General features: G+C 45.4%; 1 protein-coding gene across 1 annotated transcript in view; it reads right to left on the bottom strand.

Moving 5' to 3' along the window:
- Window positions 1-62: 62 nt before the first annotated feature.
- The window catches only part of LOC115645355 (meiosis-specific coiled-coil domain-containing protein MEIOC-like), a 37,178-nt gene continuing 13,096 nt past the window's right edge, over window positions 63-24,144 (bottom strand). The window contains exons 3-6 of the mRNA XM_030549886.1: window positions 12,984-13,150; window positions 4,814-4,915; window positions 509-576; window positions 63-153 (exon numbers count right to left, since the gene is read on the bottom strand). Of these exons, the coding sequence (XP_030405746.1) occupies window positions 86-153; window positions 509-576; window positions 4,814-4,915; window positions 12,984-13,150 (405 nt within the window). The 3' untranslated portion in view covers window positions 63-85. The remainder of the gene's footprint in view (window positions 154-508; window positions 577-4,813; window positions 4,916-12,983; window positions 13,151-24,144) is intronic.

Genomic DNA, 24,144 nt, shown 5'->3' with positions numbered 1-24,144 from the left:
TCCTGGAACACTTTGCTCCACGTGCCATTAGCAGGTGGACTAGATAGATCATTGGAATACTTTGCTTGTTCTTGTTTGTCATTTTTCATAAGCTTTCCTCTTGCTCTGTCAATTTCCCAATACTCTTTCTGAATACCAGTGCCATCTTTAATTCTGCATTGAGAAGAAAAATTACTAAAATCAGAACAGTTCTTTTCACAGTCTCCATTTAATTTAATCTTATCATAATTGCACACATGCTGCTTAAATTGTACATTCTGAAATGCTAATCCTTCTTGCTGAATTATGGCATTATTTTCAAAAGCAGAATTTTCAGGATAAATGTTCAAGATATCATCAGATGGAGGGTCAGAAGGAGAAAGCCAAGACTCTATAAGTTGAAGGTCTTCAAATCCTCTGTGTAAAGTCTCCACATCAGGTGACTTTTGCAAGTGTCCTTGGTAACAGCTCTGTGTACCAATCAGGTTTGGAAAATCTTTACTTTGTAAAGGGTGCTTAGAAGACAGACCTGAGAAGTCACCATTGTTTCCAATATCAGATGCCCACATAGGGGGAAACAATCTCGACAGAGAATTCCTGTAACAAATAGAATTGCACTTTTAGGAATGACCAAACACATTTATGTTATATTATAGCTTTGTTCAGAGTTTAGTGTTTTTTCAAAATGCAAAGCTACTACTAAGACCTTTGCTAAAGACATAAATTTCAAGCAGTTTTGTCACAGAAATTAGCGATAAAAACTACTAGTGTACTAGACTGTTGACAGCCTATAATTATTTCCTAAAGTCTATTTTTATTGTTTTTTCTAGTCTACTTTTAACGTGTCAAATTATGGTGCTTCAATCACTACTATTCGCCCTTCATAATCTTCAGAGACTTAATTATTTATTCTTTAAGAGTTTCTGTACTGACATTTGAACTTATATAGCACTTTTCATAGAAAGATTCCATAGTATTCTAAAACAAAATTAAGCCTCACAACACCTCCGCAAAGTTGATTCCATGTTCTGCAGTAATTCTTATTTCTGTAATTACATTTTCCTTGTTCAATAAAAGTATGTTTTTGCCCCCAGCAAGAAAACATTTAAATCACTTGCTATAAGGTTTTCTAATCGTTGTTTTAAATACACATATCATCCTGCTCAATGTTTAACAATATTCGTAAGCCATCAGATACATCCTGTAATAGTTGAAAATGTCTGATGGCCTCCCCTCTTAGCATGCTTCTGTGACAACTAATTATGTTTTAAGATAGGGAGAGTAAGAATTCAAGAGAAATAATGTATTGACAAATCGCTATCTTGCTTTTTTCCCCCAAATACTATCTATCTATCTAAGAGAAGTCAGTAAAGTCACTGTTATCTATATAGTCTCCATCATTCTAATTTTTGCAGGGAGGAGGGGGAACTCAGATCCTCCTTGTGGAATTTCCCCACCAAATGTTTGGGTGCAAGAAAGAGTGCAACCCAAACAGGAGGCTACAGGGCCTGCCAACAAATCCTACCAATTCCAAGAAATTCACATGCTCTCTATGTTTGCACTGGTTCTGGGTCTCTAGTTCTTCCCCAAGCCAACTGCCACACAGTTCCAATGGAGCTATGCCGTCAGGTCTGATCAACATTGTTCCCTAAGACCCCCAGTGCAGCAGAGATCTGAGGAAGTGTAATATAGCACTATACTATTACATTTCTGTGAGAAGCTCTTTTGGGTACCAGAAGGAAGTTGAGTAATGGAGAAAAGCTGCAACAATGTAGTTATCCTACTCTTGGGGCATTCACTTCACCCACCACATGGAGAGGTGTCTGGCACGAAGAGAGCGGGGGCAGAATTTCCCCTCCCAGCATATATTTGTTAGAAATTATCAGGCATGGTAAAAACAGGAAGTACATGCCTTAAAAGTATAAATTTAACTCAAGCTATTTGGTATCAAAAGACACAGAAAAGCCTTTCAAATTTTCTGCATAAACTCTGAGATAGCGGCTCATTGATGGTTCACTTCTTTGCATCAGCAACTCCTGACACGCTCAGTACACCTAATACTCTGTTGTTATAATTACCCAAAAGATGGCATGTAATAAATAATCAGAAAACTTAAAACTCATTAATCGTTAATATTCTTGCATAATGTATGCACAGTTTGTGTACAAAGAGTTCATATGTGCTAGAATTATGTTCTTAAAATGAGTTTGACAAGCAAGGCATAAGCCCAGTCTGCCTTAGACAAAGGAATGGGTATTTGCATGTCTGACCAGCCTGGCTGTCAGGCAGAGATAATGAAAGCACATTTACATGCAAGATCAACAAAGTCATCTTTCCCCACTTGCTGTCCTGATGACCAATCTCCATGGAGGATGGAAACTGCATCTCCATGAAGTCTTCCTGTCTCTTGAGCGGGGCCAATGAACTTTGAGAAGATATAGGGAGAGAGAAAAAGCCATTTTGGCACCATCACTTGAGGAACTAAAGGGGTCAGAGATCACAGAATGTTGGATCCTTCAACCAAAGCAGTTGAAGTCCTTGGGTATTAAGTATAGGTGATAAACCTGCTGAGGAAACTACTATAACTTGCAGAAATTAAGTTTTAATCTTAAATTTATATTTGTACTTGTTTGTTTGTAACCCTTTCTTTATTGCTTATACTTGGTATCACTTAAAACTATGGCCTTTTGTTTAATAAACTTGTTTTCACAATAAACCAGTTCAGTGTTTTGATTAAAACAGAGGGTTTGTGAAACCCCAGTTAAATTGATGAGCTGTTTTCTATGTCTTTTAAGAAGCAGTGAACTTAACTTCTGGGAGTGTTCCAGGAAATTTGGGACTGTGGGGGCAGGGAGTGTGTTGGGATCACCCTGCGAAAAAGTAATTTGGCAACGGAAGCCAGGATGTGACCTACATGCTTGTACGCTGGCTGTTGGTGTCACGCTTGTGAGTCACAGCAGCATAGCATTTAAGGCACCCAGTGTTACAGGGCACGTGGTAACACAACTCCTTACTGGTCTGAGGTGCACCCTAAAGCATCACAAACTCTCTTTTTCAGTACCCAAAACATAGGCTCTTCTTGATGACAATAAAAATGACGGCTCTTATCACTACACATTATCAATATATCATTGCTTCTCTTTATAAAGGAAGACACTCCAAAATTCACAACAGTAAGAAAAGGCAGTATCTCCTTTGCTGGCATATTCCCACAACTTTAAGGACATTGTCTTTTGAATAAGCATCTCATCAGTTTAGCACTCAAAGTGCCATGTTATTTTCTTCTGTTACATACAAATAAATATCTTTTGCATTTGGAAAACAACAACGATAGAAATTTAACTTTTATGTTACTACAATATGATTTGTATTGATCCCACTAGCAAACTTCATCAAAGTATTATTTAGTCAGGACCCAAAAGTATGCTAGGCACCTTGCAGAACATAAATCTGGTCCCCACTCTCAAATAGTTTACAGTCTAAAAAGACCAGACAGATGGGTGATGTGGGAAGTGATACAACACTAATGTTTTGTTTCTGATGTTATCCTTTTAAGTTTATTAAAGAAAAAAATACTGATTTGCAGGACTGGCTACTATTTGGGTTATTTTGTGTTTTCTTAGATATTATCGTTCACAAATCTAGGAAATATATAAACAACTCAAAACATTCTGAAATGTATTTGTATGTCTAGATATTATAAAAATCTTAGGATTATATACTGATTGATCACTGCAGCTAAATCATTTTGGGTAACTGGCCTCCAACTGAAGAATTCTGCCATAGCATTTGGTACGATGCCTTTTCTACTCAACTAAAACAAATGCGGAAAGTAGCATAATGTTTTTTTTTTTTTAATAGCCTTGTGCATATATAGTGTGGAAGAAAACGCAGTCTTCACTCTTGGGTTGTTTGCAACATCAGAGACAGTTTATTCTCAAGCAATTGCAAGGTGGAGTGCGCGCACGGACAGGAGGTCTCTGCCAGATAAACAATTAGGGCAAGCATTTATATCTTTTGTTGCATATAATAATAATCAACAGATACATCTTGTTTATACATATTCCTTCCTGATATCTTACTTTTCTCAATAGTTCCTGCTACTGTCTGTGTTCCATTCTTATCTAACACAAGGTCAAACAGCATCTCTTACAGTTTTCCCCACTCGCTTCCCACTCGCCCAGGTCCTGCCTTAAAGTCTCGCGTTATTAGAATTAGAGTTAGCTTGACTCTTGCTCTGTTCAGTTGAAAACTAAGATATCTGCGTCCAAATTCCCTTTATCCCTTTTTCCACTTCTACAATAGTTAAAACTTCTATAAAACCTTCCACATTTGTCTTAGTTGAGTGAAAAAGCCTGTCTAGGCTACTGCAAAATTCTTCATTTGGAGGCCAGTTACTCAAAATGATTTAGCTGCAACGCTCAATCAATTCAAAATCCTAAGATTTTTATAGTATCTAGAAATACAAATATATTTCAAAATGTTCTGAATAATTAGCTATTTCTGCCTTCAGCTATATCCACAGTCATACCTCCATTAATCTTCTTAATAAAACTAAAGAACCTAAGACATCAGTTTCTCTTTCCAGTTGCCATCTGCTGGTAGAAGGATGAACAGAAGACTGCCTTTCTACGTTAGTTTATTCCAAATAAGTACTAGTAACAGATGTTTCAAATTTAATTTGATGATAGCCTATTTAAATGATATCTTAAAACTCAACACTATGTCAGACAACACATAAGCTGTCTTTTCAAATGTCTACTGTTACGTAAAATAAACAAAACTTTAAAATGTAAGACATACAACAGCATGCAAGTTTTCAGTATAAACTTACCAATCTGTAATTGGTTCTGGCTTGTTTGGCTCCTCTAGGATGCTTGACACTAACCCAAACATATCTGGGCCATTGCCAGAGTAAGACAGATTTATCTGTGCCCTGAAAAATAAAACCCAGACAGATATGATCCTATTTTTAGGAGAAAAAACAACCAATAAAGAGAAAACACACAAAAGTTTACCTTCTGATTTCTTTAACAGTAACATATTATAAATATAGGAGGGGGAGAAAAGGAAGCTTCCTCACCCGCCAAGAATTAATGCAATAATGTTCCTTGCAGATGAGAAGCTAAGTATTATTTTCTATTATATCTTTGACAGTAAACACATATTTGAATAACTAGCATGTGTTAAAGCACCAGGATCCTGGCCCCCGCGTGTAGATCTCAGCCTTGACGCATGAAGCATTGCTTTTGGTTTCTAGAATGTTTACAGGGCAGTGGGAAGGAGAGAAGATGGATGGATGGGATGTCATCTGCCTCCTTGTCACCTTTTCCTCCTTCTTCCCCAGAACAGCCTTCTATGGAGATAAGATGGGTGGGGACTGGACAGACATGAAGTGAGTTGCAACACTCCTGTGAAGAGTGGGAAGAACAACACCCAACATCCTCCAACCAGCTCCATGAAAATTACTACAAAAGGATACATAGGGATTGTGATACTGGATTAACCTAAAGTCAGTCTAATCCAGAATCTTGTCTCTGACAGTGGCCAGGACCAAAAACAACAAGATGTAATAACCCTACTGTAATCTGTGCCCCCGCATTCCCAACTTTAGGTCTGCTCGTGATTTATAATAGTCCGAGATTGGTTTAATGTCTGTTCCACCAATTTTTAACCTAATTATAACTCTGGATATTTTTGATATCTATGTTAAGTATCCAATCCCTTTTTTAATCTTGTTAAATTCTTGCCTCAACAACTTTCTGTAGTAGCGACTTCCACAGCTTAATTACACATTGTGGGAAATATTTATTTTTACCCGTTCTGAATTTCCTACCTTTCAATTTAATTGAAGACCTTGTTTTTCTGTTAGAAGACTAGAAGAACACAATTTTCCTATCTACCTTCACTACTGTATGTATTATTTTACATACTTTTATCATGACCCCTTTTATATATCTTCTTTCTAAAGGTAAACAATCCCAATCTTCTCAAACTCTTTATATGAGATTTTTGCAATGTCCTTGATCATTCTTGTCACCCTTCTCTGACCCCCCTCTAGGTCTGCAATATCTTTTTGGAGAAGAGGTGACCAGTGCTGCACCCAGTATTCCACACGAAGCCAGACCACTGATTTATATAAAGACATTATAATACCCTCTGTATTATTCACTATCTCGTTTCTTAAGCAATCTAATATCGTTTGCTTTTTTGATCACAGCTGCACACTGAGCAGAGGTCTTCATTGAAACATTTACTCTGATGCCCACATTCCTTTCTTGATTCGATACCATTAACTCAGAACATTGTAACACATATCATTAGTTAAAATTTTACCTCCCATTTGTATTTATCAATACTGAATTTCATTTGTCATCATGTTGCCCATTCACCTAGCTTGTTTTGGGCTCTCTAAAAGTTCCTCACAGTCTTCTCTGGTCCGGACTAACCTAAGTAATTGTGCCATCTGCAAATTTTGCTACTTCGCTGCTTACTCCCCTTTACAGATCATGAATATATTAAACAAAAAGGAACCTAGTATGGAACCTTGAGGCATCATACTGTTTGTATTTTGACGTGATGAAAACTGGCCACTTAATCCTAAACCTGGCTACACCTAAAATTTAGGTTAACCTAATTATGTTGCTTAGAGGTCTGAAAAAGTCACACTCCTGAAAAACATAATTAAGCTGACTTAAGCCCTACTATAGACACCAACTAGGTCAAAAGAAGAATTCTTCTGTCAACCTAGCTACCACCTCTCAAGGGAGTGGATTTAAAAAAAAAAACCCTTTCCATAGCTGTAGCAAGTAACTACACCACAGCAGTGCAGGTGCAGCTGTAATACTTGCAATGTAGACATAGTCCTTTGCTTCCTAGCTCCTAGTCAGATTTTGATCCATAACAATACTTTGCCTCTCAGTCCATGACAACTTAGTTTCTTTATTGAGGGACCTGGTCAAAGGCCTTTTTGGTAGTCCAGATAAACATCAACTGGTTCTCCTTTATCCATTATCTCATTGACATGTTCAAAGAATTTTAACAAGGAGTCCCTGTGGCACCTTAGAGACGAACAAATTTATTTGGGCATAAGCTTTCGTGGGCTAGAACCCACTTCATCAGATGCATGGAGTGAAAAATACAGTAAGCAGTGTATATATATTACAGCACATGAAAAGATGGGAGTTGCTTTACCAAGTGGGGGTCAATGCTAATGAGACCAATGCAATCAAGGTGGACGTCGCCCATTTCCAACGGTTGACAAGAAAGTGCAAGTACTAGCAGAGGGAAAATTACTTTTTGTAGTGACCCGTCCACTCTCAGTCTTTATTCAGGCCTAATTTGGTGGTGTCCAGTTTGCAAATTAATTCCAGTTCTGCAGTTTCTCATTGAGGTCTGTTCTTGAAGTTTTTTTTGTTAAGGTTTTTGACACAGTCCCACAGGATATTCTTATAAGAAAACTAGGGAAATGATTAAATTACTATAAAGTGGGTAAAACACTGGTTGAAAGACCATACTCAAAGAGTAGTTATCAATGGTTCTGTGTCAAACTAAGGGATGTATCTAGTGTCTGCAGAGGTCTATCCTGAGTCTGCTGCTACTCAATATTTTCATTAATGACTTGGACAGTAGAGTGAAGAGTATGCTTATAAAATCTGAAGATGCCACCAAGCTGGGAGGGATTGCTAACACTTTGGAAGGCAGGATTAGAATTCAAAACAACACTGACAAATTGAAGAATTGGTCTGGAATCAGTAAGATGAAATCCAAGTGCAAAGTACTATACTTGAGAAGAAAAAGAGCAACACCACCTACAAAACGGGAAATCACTGGCTATGCAGTACTACAGCTGAAAAGGATCAGGGGGTTACAAAGGACCACAAATTGAATATGAGTCAATAACATGATGCAGTTGATAAAAAGGCTAATATTCTTGAGTAGTATAAAAGACATTGTAGGTAATTGTTCCACTCTACTCAGCATTGGTGAGGCCTCAGATGGCGTACTGTGTCCAGTTTGGGGCACCACACTTTAAGAAAGTTGTGGACAAATTGGAGAGAGTCCAGAGGAGAGCAACAAAAATTATAAGAAGTTTAGAAAACCTGATCTATGAGGAAAGGTTAAAAAAACTTGGCATGTTTAGTCTCAAGAAAAGTAAACTGACAGGAAGGTCTAATAACAGTCTTCAAATACATTGAGGGCTGTTATAAAGAGGGCAGTGATCAACTGTTCTCCATGTGTTGTAAGCAAGACACAAGAAGTAATTCTTTACTCTACTCCTGGCTAATAATGGCCTCAACTGGAGTACTGTGTCCAGTTCTGGGTGCCACATTTCAGGAAAGATATGGACAAATTGGAGAAAGTCCAGGGAAGAGCAAAGGTCTAGCAAACATGCATATGAGGGAAGATTGAAAAAAAATGGGCTTAGTTTGGAGAAGAGAAGACTGATGGGGGACATCATAGTTTTCAAAAAAAGGTTGTTGCAAGGGGAGTGAAAAATTGTTCTCGTGAACCTCTGAGGATAGAAGAAGCAGCAATGGGCTTAAACTGCAACAAGGGAGGTTTAGGTTGGACATTAGGAAAAACTTCCTGTCAGGGTGGTTAACCTTGGAACAAATTAGCTAGAGAGGTTGTGGACTCTCCATCACCGGAGGTTTTTAAGAACAGGTTAGACCAGAGGTGGGCAAACTATGGCCCCCAGGCCAAATCTGTCCCACAGGACCCTCCTGCCTGGCCTCTGAGCTCCCGGCCAAGGAAGCTAGCCCCCAGCCCTTCCCTTGCAGTTCCTCCACCCCTGCAGCCTCAGCTTGCTCCACTGCCGGCACAATACTCTGGGCGGCAGGGCTGTGAGCTTCTGGGGCAGCGCAGCTACAGAGCCCGGCCTGACCCAGTGCTTCGTGCTGCACAGTGCCAACGGCGTGGCTTGCTCCTGCGAGGCGGCGTGGCTATAGCACCGCTAGCCATCGGTGCTCCAAGCAGCGCTGTAAAGGGGGCAGGCAGCGGGGCTTTGGATAGAGGGCAGGTGAGTTCGGGGGGGGATGGATAGAGGTTGGGGCGGGCAAAGGGAGGGGAACAGGGGGTTGAATGGGGGCAGGAGTCCCATGGGGGCCATCAGGAATGACAGGAGAGGTTGGATAGGGTGGCAGGGGGCAGTCAGGGGCAGGGGGTCCGGGGGTGGTCAGAGGACAGGGAGCGAGGGTGATGGTGGATGGGGCAGGAATCCAGGGGGGTGGGGTGGATGGGGGCCAGGCCACAGCCCCTCCCCTAGCCCACCCCGGGTTAGACAAACACCTGTCAGGAATGGTCTGTTATGTAGTCCTGACTTTAGTGGAGGGGACTGGACTAGATGACCTATTGAGGTCCCTTTCAGTCCTACACTTCTGTGATTCTTTCCAATAGTCTCACCAGTGAAGATTGATTAAAAAAAATAATTTAACTTCTCAGCAATGCCTTTATCTTCCTTAATCTCTCTCTTTAATCCCTTGAGTGGCATCATCTGGAGTTCTTCACTCTCCACACAAGAAGACTCTTGGAAACACCTGAGGAACAAAGACTAAACTGGGGGAAGTGTTGGACCCAGGCTAAAGGAATTTCTAGCCTGTGAATAAAAAACCTGGGGATTCCAAGCTGTAAAGCAAGTGCAACTTGTCCCTTAAAAATCTGCAGCCTGCTTGTATCATTTCGCTGGGTGAGAATCTGCTAATTCATATCCAATCTATCTAGTACCGTATATACTCAATCATAAGCCAGTTCGTATATAAGCCGGCCCCCCCGCCCCAAGATTGATAAGTAAAAATGGAAAATTTTTATAACCTGTTCATAAGCTGACCCTATAATTCAGGGTTCAGCAAACTTTGGCTTCTGGGCCATCAGGATAAGCCCCTGGTGGGCTGAGATGGTTTGTTTACCTCGAGCGTCCGCAGGCACGGAAGTAAAGCTAAGTAAACAAAGTGTCCTGGCGCACCAGCTGCTTACTCTGATGGGTCGGGACAGCAACTGGTGGGGAAATGTTTTGGGGGCGAGAAGCTGGGGTCAGGGGAGTAATTCCTGTGACCACTCTCCACATGACCCTACCCCTAGCCCAGGACTCCCACACTCTCCCCATCCCATTCCTTCCCACCTTATCTAGGGAGGGCTAGGGGAGGATGTCTCTGACCTGGCTGGAGCTGCTCCAGCAGGCTGGACAATGCGGCCGCAGCTTGCTCCGGTGGGCCAGACTGGGTGGCGCGACTGCAGCATGTTCCAGTGGGCAGGTGGGGTGGCCACAGCCTGCTCTGGGGGGCAGGGTCAAGCAGCACAGCTGCAGCCTGCCAGCCCCAGGGCTGTAGCTGCTTCAGAGGCCGGGGGGAGAGCAGCATGGCCAGAAGCGGAGAGCCTCTGGCCCTGCCTCTTCCCTTCTAGCTCTGCTGCCTCTCCTTGCTCTCTCTGTTGGGGGGAGGGGCTGTGTCCCACCTTTCCCTCTCTATACTCATTCATAAGCTGACCCCCTACTCTGGTGCTTCTCTTTTTTACTAAAAAATTCAGCTTATGAATAAGTACATACAATCTATTAAGGTTAGTTTGCGTTTTTTATTTATTTGCTAGGTAATCTGCTTTAATCTGTTAGCTATCACTTAAAATCTATCTTTTGCAGTTAATAAACTTGTTTTTGTTTTAATCTAAACTGGTAAGCTTTGACTGGAGTGCTTGGGGAAAATCTCTGCTTAGTTACCACAAGTGTGCATGGTTCTTTTCACGTTGAGGGAGAGGCAGACCAGGTATTAAACCCATATACTGGCCAGATTTGACCAGGGTAGGACAGTACTGTTCTGGTGTCCCAGGCTGGGAAGCTGGTGGTTAGAGAGCTTACGTGTAACTGCAGCTGGGTGTGTCCCTACCTGTGTGAAATACTGGTGGAAGTGTAGAATCGGGAGCGGGTCTGCAGCTTGCCACAGCAGCACAGTTTGAGAGCGAGTCCAGGCTGCTGGGTACTCAGTGGGTACCCCAGTTCCAGGTGGCACCCGGGGGGAACCAGTCACAGCACCTATTCTTTCTTAGGCTTCCTATTTCTGATGTAGTGAGTTACAAATACTAAAATGAGACATTTATATTGAAAATGCAAATGTCATCATGGATATTAAGGGCCAATAAATTACTGTGGTAGTCAGCCTTAAACAACCCCAAAGTAAGAATGCATTTCATAGCCAGCATCTGGGATAGAAAAGAAAGAACACAGGGGAAGAGAGAGAGAGAGAGGTCTGAATTTATATAACTTCTCTAATTGTTAACAGTTGCCTATATATTTCTAAAGCTACCATAAAGATACACTAGATATTTCAACAGATGCACATATTTATCTTAAGATGACTAAGATAAATGTGAGATAGCATGAGACTGCTCATTTAAATGTCCGGTATATAAGGGGAAAGGAAATAGAACCAGGTAATAGGAATGTGAAAGAAAATGGGAGTAGACAAAGAAGGGGTAACACAGGGCCAAGCTAGTATAATAGCAGGCAGCTGCAACAACAGTTTCATAAGCTTACTGAAAGATTAGATGGGAGAAGTAGCCCAGGCCTAGGAGTGAGGGCTCAGAGTGCAGATTGGGGTGTCCATTAAAACTTTAATTTAATAGCTAACATGATTCCTGTCTCTGGATACTTAATACAGACTGCCCACCTTAATGGGAGAGAAAGTGAATCCAATCTCCACATGGCTTACTTGAACACCCCCTATTTCGGAATTGGCCAGTGGGAGGTGGGGGTGGTGCCTGTGGGCGAGAGCCTAGGAGCCACTTGTGCGCATCTGCCTAGGAACCAGACCTGCTGCTGGCCACTTGCAGGGTGCAGTGCGGTCCATGGTGCCAGGACAGGCAGGAAGCCTACCTCTGCATCCCTGCTGCGCCGCTGACCAGGAGCCGCCCGCAGTAAGCCTGCGCCCCAACCCCCTGCCCCAGCCCTGAGCTCCCCCCCCCCCCCCAAACCTGGAGTTCCCTCCTGCACCCCAAACCCCTCATCCCTGGCCCCACACCAGAGCCTACACCCCAGCCCAGAGCTCTGACACCCTCCCACACCCTAACCTCCTGCCTCAGCCCACACCCTGAACCCCTCATTCCAGACCCCACCCCACAGCCTTCACCCCCGCACCCCAACCCTGAGCTCCTCCCACACCCCAAACCCCTCATCCCCAGCTCCGTTGGGTCACGGGCATCAACAATTTTCTTTAACTGGGTTGCAAGAAAAGAAGTTTGAAAACCACTGGTCTAGGCAGACTAGACCAGTGGTTTTCAACCTTTCCAGACTACTGTACCCCTTTCAGGAGTCTGATTCGTATTGTTTATCCCTAGTTTCACTTCATTTAAAAACTACCTGCTTACAAAATCAGACATAAAAATACAAAAAAGTGTCACAGCACACTATTACTGAAAAATTGCTTACTTTCTAATTTTTTCTGTATGAAATTTTAGTTTGTATGGACTTTTTATGTAGCCTGTTGTAAAACTAGGCAAATATCTAGATGAGTTGCTGTACCCCCTGGAAGACCTCTGCATAAGTCTCAGAAAGGTGGTGAATGCATGCTTATGTTACCGGTGGTGGTGAAGTTCCACACACATGTCCCCTAACCTTCATTTGTTTGTACTGTTCAGTAACAAGAGGAAGAAACTAGCATTCACTGTGCCCCTTCTGTTACAAAAAACAGCTCCCTCTGTCACCAAAAACGGTCATAATGATGTGATGTAACAAGGAGGCCTTATCAAAAGGTAATTTTTTGTCATTATATAAAGATCAAGATTTATCTGATACTTGACTTTCCCATTTTGTTCCATAATAAGGAATTTTTATGTCACATATTTTAAAAGTATAGCCATGATTTCCACAGTCAATTCAGGTGATTTATTGCCTATGAGTTTCTGTAGTTATCCCATAACTTCTTCCTTACAATACTTAGAAACCAAACCCTCACACTACTGCCCAATTAAACTTTCAGCCTTCCAGAAAACAGCATACGATTATACTTATTTAATACCGTTTTTTTGTGCAGTCTTGTAAAGAAGTTGCTGTGCTGGTTTCATCTCCACACACAGACCAATTAGTATATAACCGGGATGATTCCAGAGGTGGTGGTGTATTTGTGATCCCTCCTAACAACGGGGAGAATAACTGAGTGTCCATTTTTTGTTTCTTGCCGTTTACCTGAATTGAAAAGAGAGTGAACAGTTTTACAATGTGAGGAGTTTATGTAAGTGAACAATAAAGGGCACCTCTTTTGAAAAAAAGGACGTTTGTTTTTTAAAAGAGGTAATAGTTTTTCTTTCTGAAAACTTTGTTTCTGCAAATCCATACATCTGATTTTTTAAAAAAAATCAGAAGTGTTATTTAAATCAGAGTTTTCTTTTTTAAAATAAACCTATTAAAAATAAATCTGAAATTGTGACAACTTATGCTAAGGCCTAAACTTAGTATAATCTATCAAAATAAATTAACTAAACAAGTTATTAAATTAATTCAAACAGTACATGTTTATGCTGAAATTTTAAAGAAAGTCAAACCACTGAACTCGTGGAATTCACTGTGTGAAGCACTTGGAAGTGCATTCATTGAAGTGTTAACCAGATTTTGATAACAGTAGCCTCTTACACAGCTGCAGAGAGAATATTTTCTTTATTTCAGTTTATTTAACTAGTTTGTTAAATGACTACATTGAAAGTTGAGAAATGGATTCACATTTAAAAAAAAAAAAAAAAAGCAGGAAAACTTACTTTCCTTTTCCAGTCTACGCATAAAAATTAGGTGAGAAAGGATGAGAGCTACTGTTTCTAAAATCTAATGGAAATGGAAACCAGAAACAATCAGTTCAATTAACTAATTACAGATAATACTTCCTTTGTATATCAAATCAGGTTTAAACGCACAATGTTTTGATAAACTTACATTTTAAAAAGTATGCAGCACATTTAAAGTAGCTTGCTTTAACCAAAACAATTTTAAAATGCTGTTTTGGGCATTGTATTTCAATTCCAGTTTCCATTCTAATGCAGCTTGACACAAATCACAAGTAAAAATAAGCATGGGGCATGCCACAACCCTTCAGCTGGCTCCAAAATACTCTCAGTGATTGGCATGGCCAAACAGACTTGGGAAACTGGATGCAGAATATCAAATAATTTGAGAGAACTTTCCTGAATGACTTTGAGGAGTGTATCTAAGGTCTCCGCCATCCTTTTAAGGAGGTCCTGACAGGCCTTGACATTAGGCCGTGGAAGGAGCAGATGGTGCTATAGCCTTATTTGGTGATGAAAATAAACTAGCCAAAGGAATGGGTTGGCCCCTGATTGTCATCCATGAGGTTCCTGTTCAACTTCCTGGACGAACTCCAGTTAGAGAATTGTGCTATTTTAGATGGTTCTTTAGGAAGAGGTGATCTATTCTCAGACCTGAATCTAGATGAATAAGGAGCAGGAAAATGTTGAGGATTCCATACTGACCTACATTCCATACAGGAAAGTCAGATAATGCCACAGGACGTAAAGGTGCCTGAAACCTGTCAGAAGTATGGGATCTATGACAAGGAGGACTTCTTCTTAGGTCTCTTTCAGGAACCAGTCTAGGAGAATGAGGAGAAAAATCTACAAGAAGCACTTCTACAGTCATAAGATACAGACTAGCAGAACTCCATCCAGGATGGTACATATATCTGAGGGGTTGTAACAGACTGTGGAGATCTAGACACTAGTTACTGAAAAATAGATTTTGATACCACAGATAACTGCCTCAGGGAGATTCTTTCATAATCGATACCTTTGGTTTCTATACAAGAAGGGAACTGAATCCAGTAAATATTGGAAAATATCAAAGACAGGAGATTCCAGTATTGGAGTGATCACTATGTTCCCAGAGGTTGTAAAGGCAGCCTGCACTGAGATAGGAATCAGGACCAAAGTGGATGAGCTCCGTGGTACCAATGTGGATGTCTCAGTAGATGGAGTCTTCTTATTAAGGTGTGGTACTGAAGAATCTGTGGCAGACGGCACCAATGGCATTAGTACTGAAGAAGTGGTATCGGTCACTGAGAACTGTTAACACAGTACCAAGTGGAAGAAGGGCTTCTCTAGTCCCTGAAGACTCACGGTGTTGATCAGATTTGGAAGGAATGATTTTAGAGACATCAGAGCAATGAGTCTTAGACCTTTTCTTAGCTGTTGCCAGGGACGGTGTTCGGTGCCAAACACCATCTGAAGATCTCTGCTCCTTCCTACCTTGGACAGGAGTCAGACTGACTGACCCGAAGAGGACTGAAGAAAAGGCTCAGCATGTTTTTGAAAAGCACGAGGTCTCTTAGAGCAGCAGGCATGCTAGCCACCATAAGTAGCATCTCTGGTAGCTGAAGCACTAGCAGCAACCAGCTTTATAACAGCAGATTGCTTCTGATGAGGGACTTCAAATTTGGGAAAACTCCTCACTGACCTTTCCATCAGAAACATTTTTCAATGAGTATCACTAGCTCCCTTCATGCATGCAGAAAAGGATTTGCAAACTGAACATTTGTCCATAATATGCAGTTTCCCTAAACAAAACAAAACAAAAGACACTTAGTATGTCCATTATTTGCAGGCACAGGTGATTCACAGGCAGTGCAGATTTTAAAGTCTAAAGACAGTGTCAGCCATCAGATTTGCACCAGGAGAGACTCAAACAAAAAATAAATTTTGCCTTTTTTCAGGGGGCCACTGGGCACTAAATAAAATGTATAGGCTACAAAGAACAGTTGTCAACTTGTTACGTAACTATTCTAAACAACCTATGAAATTACAGGGAAGTAGAAGGACACCATGTAGTTCTGTCTTGCTGCCATTAGCAGCAAGAAGAAATTGAATGGCAGCTGGGGCTGCTCCACTCTTTATATCCTTGGGAAGGGCATGAGGGAGCACAGGATGCATGAGCAGCCCCAATGAATACAACTGGATAAAAGATTCTGGGCTTGCACACATGGGGTACACACACCTACAGTGGGATCCATAAATGTTTTAAGAACTTTTTGATAAGCTTATTTGAGAAGGCTCAGGGTATACTTCCTATGTGAGAAAGGAGCTAAAATAAATTACTGTTGTTGACTGGCTGACCTCCTGCTAAGTTAATCATTTTAATGATGCTGAGATTTCAACTGTATTGTTCCTGTGTGTCAGAGTGCCTAAAGCCCTGGATAGGCATCTTTTTATTTATCATTTAAATCAAAATAAATAAAAAGCCAGTCTTCATTCCACTGTCTCTGAGATATTGCTAGAACACTCCTCAACCCACAGGTTTTGCTATCTGTTCAGCTGCTTTGAATCTCTCTCTCTGTGTTAGATACTCAAGAATCCAGATCACTAAAGCCCTCCTTGTTGCAAGACCTAGGCATGAGTTTGATTTGGTGGTAACCACCATACCTTTTTCTCAGTAGCCCTCTCTTCGTCACTGTGACCCAATGAGATAGAAGTGGCTTGGCAGAAAAGACACTTAACCTGAGTGGACTAGACATTTTAATGTTATAGGGCACTTTAATAAAGAAAAAAAATGGTTACTAACTTATCTCAAAGAGCAACAGTTACAAAGTGTTGCTCATGTCCATTAAAGGCTAGGTATGTGCATGCTACATGCACAGTTGCTGGATATTTTTCCCTTAGTGGTATCTGTAGGGCCAGTCCAAGCACCCTCTGGAGCCCTGTGAACATGCACCGGTATAAGGGACACTGCCAGCTCCACACTCTCTCAGTTCCTTCTTGCAGGTAACGTCAACAAGAGGGTAGGAAAGTGGGTCAGGGAATGGACATGATCAACACATCTGAAAGAACAACTGTTATGAAAAATTAAGAACCACTTCTTCTTCTTCAAGTGCTTGCTTATGTCAATTCCATGCTAGGTGACTCACAAGCAGTATCCTCTGAGGTGGGCTCCAAGTTCATGTATGTTCTGATTGCAACACTGCTCTACCGAAACTAGCATTGTCACGGGCCTGTTAGGTGATGGCATAGTGGGATGCAAAGGTCTGAATAGATGATCATGTCGCAGCCCTGTAGCTATCCTGGATTGCTATCTGTGTGAGGAATGCTGCTGATGAAGACTGGGATCTTGTAAAATGAGCCATCACGATAGCCGGTGGTGGGACGTTTGCCAGCTCATAGAAAGCCCGGATGCCGGCAGTTATCCAGGACAATATTCTTTGGGATGACACTGGTAGATCTTTCATCCTGTTCAGCACAGCCATGAAAAGCTGTGTAGACTTGCAGAAGGGCTTTGTTCTTTCAATATAGAAGGCCAAGGCCTAACTAACATTTAAAGTATGTAGCTGACATTCCACAGCAGTGCTGTGAGGCTTCGGAAATAAAACAGGCAGAAGAATGTCCTGGTTGTTATGAACTGCAATACTACCTTTGGAAAGAAGGCCAAGTGGGGGCGCAGTTGGTCACTGTCTTTGAAGAATACTGTGTATAGTATATGGGGGTTCTGATGTCAAGGTTTTGATTTTGGAGACCCTTCTGGCCGAGGTAATCACCACTAGGAAGGCAACCTTCCACAAGGGGAGTAGGCGAGAACAAGAAGCTAACAGCTCAAAGGGGAGACCTGTGAATCTTGACAGGACCGGTTTAAGTCCCATGGGGGAATCGGGGCACAAACCTGTGGGCAGACCTTTCTAAACCCTTGAGGACCCTGATCGTCATCTCATGGGAGAAGACTGATTTGCCCTGGACCAGAGGATGGAAGGCTGAGATGGCTGCCAAGTGAACCTTGACTGAAGACAGTCAGACCGTGGTGCTTCAGGTGGAGCAAATAGTCCCAAGATGGACTGCAGTGAGGGCTGAGATGGAGAAAGATTCCACTCAGAGGCCCACAAGTGAAACCCTTCCCCTCAGCCAAGTAGGTAGCCCTGATGGAGTGTTTCCCGCTACCTAGCGGGATTGCTGGACCTGCTCCGGAGCACACCCACTCCTCGGAGTTTAGCCACACAGAATCCACACCATCAGGTGTAGGGAGACGAGGTCGGGTGAAGCAACAGGCGTTGGTCCTGTGAAATCAAGTCCGGACGTCATGGGAACTCTAACTCTAACTCTACTGAGAGGTCCAGAAGTGTGCCAAACCAATGCGTGGCCATGCAGGAGTTATCAAGATAATCTTTGCCTTGTCCATCTTGAGCTTTAGAACAACCTTGTGAACCAAGGGAATCAGTAGAAAGGCAAACAGCAGCCTGCCCGTCCACGAGAGCAGGAAGGCATCGGACAGAGAGCCCTGGCTGAGCTCGTGCACCGAGCAGAACCTGCGGCATTTCCTGTTCTGTCTGATGGCAAACAGGTACACTTGGAGAGCCCCCACTTCTGAAAGATAGCATTGACTACCTCTGGGTGAAGGGACCACTCAGGATGAATGGAAAAGGACCCAATGAGTTGATCTGTCAATGCATTCTGTTCTTCGGGAAGGTGTGCTGCCTCGAGACGGATGGTATGGTTCACACAGAAGTCCCATAGACAGAGGACCTCCTGACACAGGCCTGAGGAGCAAGCTCCCCCTTGCCTGTTGACATAAAATAATCAAGGCCATGTTGTCCATTGAGACCTGCACAACCTTGCCTGACAGCTGGGGAAAAAACACCTGGCAGGCCAAATGTATTGCTCCAAGTTTAGCTCTTCCTGGGACCAGAGCCCTTTGATTCTGAGACTGCCATGGCGGGCTCCCCACCCTAGTTCTGATACATCCATAATCAAGGTCTCTGATGGATACAGGGCAGCAAAGGGCACCCATTTCATCACCGAACATGGATCTATCCACTAAGTCAGAGATGCTAAGACAGTTGATGGGATCATGAGAACCGAGTCCAAGTGGTGTCTGCCTGGGGAGTAGATCGATGCCAGCCACATCTGTAGGGGTCTGAGGTGTAACCTCGCATATTGCACCATGTAAGTACACACTGCTATGTGACCTAACAGTCTGAGGCATACCCGGGCACTCATAAGTGGGTGAGCTGTAACATGGGTGATTAGATCTGACATAGTTCGGAACCGGGCTTCTGCTATGAAGGCCCTGGCCTGGGTAGAGTCAAGCATTGCCCCTATAAGCTCTATTCTTTGCTCTTGGACTAGTGTTAATTTCTGTTTGCTTACCAACAGGTCCAATGCCTGACAGGTGGCCCATACTATGGCAACATTGTGCTGAACCTGAGCTCACAAATGGCCTTTGATCTGCCAATTATTGAAGTATGGGTAGATTCGTACACCTCGACGTCCCAGGTAAGCTGCAACCATCACCATATACTTTGTAAAGACCTGTGGGGAAGCTGACAGGCTGAAGGGGAATGCAGTGAACTGGTAGTGGCATTGGCCCACCACAAACTGAAGAAATCTTCTGTGTCCATGAAAGATGGTGTGATGCAGTAGGAACTGTCTGTGTGGGGAGTGGGAGACCAGGGGAGGACTTTAGGGGATGGACGATGCTAGGGCCTGTAACCTGAGCTAGGTAAGGGAGGGGAAAGGTCAACACCTTGGCCCGGGAAGGGGACAAAGGAAGGGAGTGGCAGGAGGGAAGCAGTTTGAGTTTGGGCTTGGGTCTGGATGGGCAGAATTCAGGGTATCCTAGCTAGGATCCAAGCACCCTGAAAGCCCAGAAGGACTCGGTGGAGGGGTCCTGACTGTGCCTGCAAGCTCTGCTGTAACCTGTGTTCCTGTTGTCCAATAAACCTTCTGTTTTACTGGCTGGCTAAGAGTCACTGTAGGTCTCAGGAAGAGGGGTGCAGGGCCGGACTCCCCCACACTCCGTGACAACTGGTGGCAGCGGTGGGATATACTGCACCCTATGGACGGTGCTTCCTGCAGTAAGCGACTGGGAAGCAGTAAAACGAAGGGGTGGTTAACCCCTGGGAGTGTGTGCCCAGTGAAAAGGACTTTGCAGTAACAGGGTCCCCTGGGGGATTGCAGCGAGCGGTCCCAGGGGCAGAGGAGTCTGCAGCTCGACCCTGGCAAAAAGGTGGTGACCTCACGAAGGGCTGGTGCACTAGGGGTCCCCCTGGAAACCGTGGGGAGCGGCGAGCACCCCGGCCTGTGAGTGGCCAGCAGGAAAATGTATGCCAAGCGGCGCAAGTGCGACCTGCTGGAGCTATGCAAGCAGAGGGGGCTGCGCCTGGGGAGACGCACCAAGGACCAGCTGATTGCCCAGCTGGAGCAGGGAGACCGCATAAATGAACGGAGCCCTGTCTCTGAGGGAAGCAGCCGGGCAGATGCAGCGCAGGCACCAGTGTCTGTCCCCACTGGGAGTGGTCAGCTGGCGGACGAGGGCTTCCCGAGACCCCCCTTCCTAGGCCGAGGGGAAGGGCGGGGAGGAGCCCAGTGTATACCGAGGGCACCGTGACACCCCCGGCCAGCAGGGGATCCTCCCGGCGAAGCTCACCCCCCCGCAGGGGATCCTCCCGGCAACGCTCGGCATCCGTGGAGCGGATGCGGCTGGAATATGAAAGGAAGCTGAAATGGGAGGAGCTCGAGTTAAAGAGGCAAGAGCTGGAGGAGAAGGCGAACCAGCGTAAACATGAGGAGAACCAGCGCCAGCGTGAATGGGAGAAGAAGGAGAACCAGCGCCAGCGTGAGCGGGAGGAGAAGGAAAACCAGCGTAAACATGAGCGGGAGAAGAAGGAGAACCAGCGTAAACATGAGCGGAAGAACAAGAAGTAACGGCGTAAACATGAGCTGGACCTGGTCCAGCTGAGGAGAAGTGAGGCCCCGGCTGTGGTGAGTGAGGGGGAACCCAAGCCTACAAAAAGTTTGATAAGCACTTGCTGCCCCAGCATAAGGAGGGGGAGGACATAAATACCTTCCTGACGGCCTCTGAGAATGCCTGCGAGCTGCACAGGGTTGACCCTGCAGACAGGATCGCAGTTCTCACCCCCTTACTGGACTCCACAGCCGTGGAGGTGTACAGCCGACTGAAAGGGGCGGAGGCAGGGAACTACGAACTGTTCAAACAGGCCCTGCTCTGCGAGTTTGGGCTGACTCCTGAGATGTACCGGAAAAAGTTCCGGAGCCAGCGTAAAACCCGTGAGGCCACATACCTACAACTGGTCAACCGGGCGCAGGGGTATGCCCGCAAGTGGACAGCTGGGGCCCAAACTAAAGAGGACCTGCTTAACCTATTCATACTGGAGCACCTGTACGAGCAGTGCCCGTCCGACCTGAGGCTGTGGTTAATGGACCAGAAGCCGGAGAACCCGCAGCATGCAGGCCAGCTGGCCGACCAATTTGTGGACAGTCGGGCAGGGGATGGCAGGAAGGAGTCTCAAAAAAGCAGGCCTGCCTCAACGCAGAAAAAGAGTCATCATGGGACCTCCCAAAGGGGGCCTATGGAGAACCCCTCCAAAAGGGGAACATCCAGCGTCAGGTCCCTCCGACCCACTCAAAGGGACCCACAAGACATGGGCTGCTATCGCTGTGGCCAACAAGGTCACATACGGGCCCAGTGCCCCAAGCTCAGGGACAGACCAAGCAGACCCAACCCGCAGAGGGTGGACTGGGTAAAAACCCAATCGGAGGAGGGGCTACATTCCCAGGAAAGGGGGGCTGGCAACATACCACCTGTGGATGCTCCAGGCTCCGGGTTTTTGGTTTACCGGGTGGGCGCGGGGCTGCCCTTCCGGAAAGAGTACATTGTTTCCCTGGAAGTAGATGGGAGGAAGGTCACTGGGTACTGGGACATAGGCGCAGAGGTGACGCTGGCCCGGCCCGAGGTGGTGGCCTCACATCGGATGGTGCCCGACACCTACCTGACCCTGATGGGCGTGGGCGGAACCCCATTCAAGGTGCCCATGGCAAGGGTACACCTGAAATGGGGGGCCAAGAAGGGCCCCAAGGATGTGGGGGTACACCAATATTTGCCCACTGATGTGTTAATGGGAGAGAACCTCGAGGACTGGCCTAGTAACACCCAGAGTGCCCTGGTCATGACTCGTAGTCAGAGTCGGCAAAGGGCACTGCACCCCGACAACGGGGAAGGTACTCGACCCGAGGTGCAGGACCCTAACCTAGGGAGCGGGGAACGCCCAGGGGCACGGTTCAGAGAGGCTGCGGCCTCAGACCCAGCCAGCAAGAGAGAGCCAGTCCCCATCCCTGTCCCAGCTGCTGAGTTCCAGGCCGAGTTGCAGAAAGATCCCTCCTTGCGGAAGCACAGGGACCGGGCTGACCTTAGTGCGGTACAGACCATGAGGAAAGGTTGCAAGGAGAGGTTCCTGTGGGAGAAGGGGTTCCTGTACCGAGAATGGGCTCCCCCAGGGGAAGTAGAGTCATGGGGGATCAGGAGGCAGCTGGTGGTTCCCCAGAAGTTCCGTCACAAGCTGTTGTACCTGGCCCATGACATCCCTCTCGCAGGGCACCAGGGAATCCGGTGCACCAGGCAGAGGCTGCTACAGAACTTTTTCTGGCCTGGGGTCTTTACCCATGTCTGACAGTACTGCCAATCCTGTGACCCCTGCCAGAGGGTGGGAAAGGCCCGGGACAAGGGGAAAGCGGCTTTGAGGCCTTTACCCATCATAAAAGAACCTTTCCAGAAGGTGGCCATGGACATAGTGGGACCCCTCAGCAAAACGACCCGGTAAGGGAAGAAATACATACTGGTGGTGGTGGATTTTGCCACTCGCTACCCCAAGGCGGTGGCCTTGTCCTCTATTGAAGCAGACACAGTGGCAGATGTGCTGCTGACAATTTTCAGCCGGGTGGGGTTCCCCAAGGAGGTCTTAACGGACCAGGGGTCCAACTTCATGTCGGCCCTGCTCCGGTCCTTATGGCAGAAATGTGGGGTCCAGCACAACTGGGCCTCAGCGTATCACCCCCAGTCCAACGGGCTGGTAGAAAGGTTCAATGGGACGCTAAAGATAATGCTAAAAACATTTATAAACCAGCACCCGCATAATTGGGACAAGTACTTACCTCTCCTGCTGTTCACGTACAGGGAGGTACCCCAGAAATCTACTGGGTTTTCACCTTTCGAACTGTTGTATGAAAGGCGGGTAAGGGGGCCCCTAGACCTGATGAGGGACAAATGGGAGGGGAAGGCCACTCCCAAGGGAAAGTCAGTGGTGGAGTATGTCCTGACCTTCCGGGAAAGACTGGCCGAGCTCATGGGCCTGGCCAGGGAGAATCTGGCCCGAGCCCAGAGAAGGCAAAAGGTCTGGTATGACCGCACGGCACGAGCCCGTGCCTTCGCCACCGGGGATCAGGTGATGGTTCTCATCCCCGTGAGGAGAAACAAACTCCAGGCCGCCTGGAAAGGGCCCTTCAAGGTTATCAAGCAACTAAATGAGGTCAACTATGTGGTGGAGCTGTCAAACCGGGCACATCACCGTCGGGTGTACCATGTGAACATAATAAAAACCATACTATAACAGGGGGAATGTGGTGTTGGCTGTGTGTGGACATTGGGAGGGGCAGGGAGATGACCCCTTAGTAGATCTATTCCCTGGGACAAAAGCTGGTTCCCCCCTGGAGGCGATTCCCCTCTCTGATCAACTGACCCCGGGCCAGCACGCTAAGATCAGGGGGGTGCTGCATCTATACCGACAGCTGTTTTCCAACCAGCCTGGACGCACTAATTTGACTGTCCACCGGGTGGAGACCGGGTCACATCCCCCTATAAGATGCTCCCCTTTTCGGGTCACTGGTAAAACTGCCCAGGATCTTGAAAGAGAGGTCAGGGACATGCTGGCTTTGGGGGTGATCCAGCCGTCTTCCAGCCCTTGGGCCTCGCCAGTGGTGCTGATCCCCAAAAAGGATGGGTCAATCCGGTTCTGTGTGGACTATTGAAAGCTCAATGCCATCACCGTATCTGATGCCTACCCTATGCCCAGGCCTGACGAGCTCCTAGACAAGCTGGAAGGTGCTCGGTACCTCACCACTATGGATCTTACCAAAGGCTACTGGCAAGTGCCGCTGGACGCAGATGCCATGCTAAAATCGGCCTTTTTCACCCCTCTGGGGCTCTATGAGTTTCTGACCCTGCCCTTCGGCCTCAAGGGAGCGCCGGCCACCTTCCAGCGCCTGGTGAATCAGCTACTGCGGGGAATGGAGAGTTTTGCCGTGGCGTATATTGACGACATCTGCGTCTTCAGCCAGACTGGGAGAACCACATGTCCCAGGTTAAACAAGTCCTGGACCGACTCCAAAAGGCTGGGTTAACAGTAAAGG

Source organism: Gopherus evgoodei, chromosome 2, assembly GCF_007399415.2.
Source record: "Gopherus evgoodei ecotype Sinaloan lineage chromosome 2, rGopEvg1_v1.p, whole genome shotgun sequence".
NCBI classification, from domain to species: domain Eukaryota; kingdom Metazoa; phylum Chordata; order Testudines; family Testudinidae; genus Gopherus; species Gopherus evgoodei.
The sequence above is the reverse complement of the archived record's forward strand: the minus strand, read 5'-3'. Positions and strand labels throughout refer to the sequence as shown.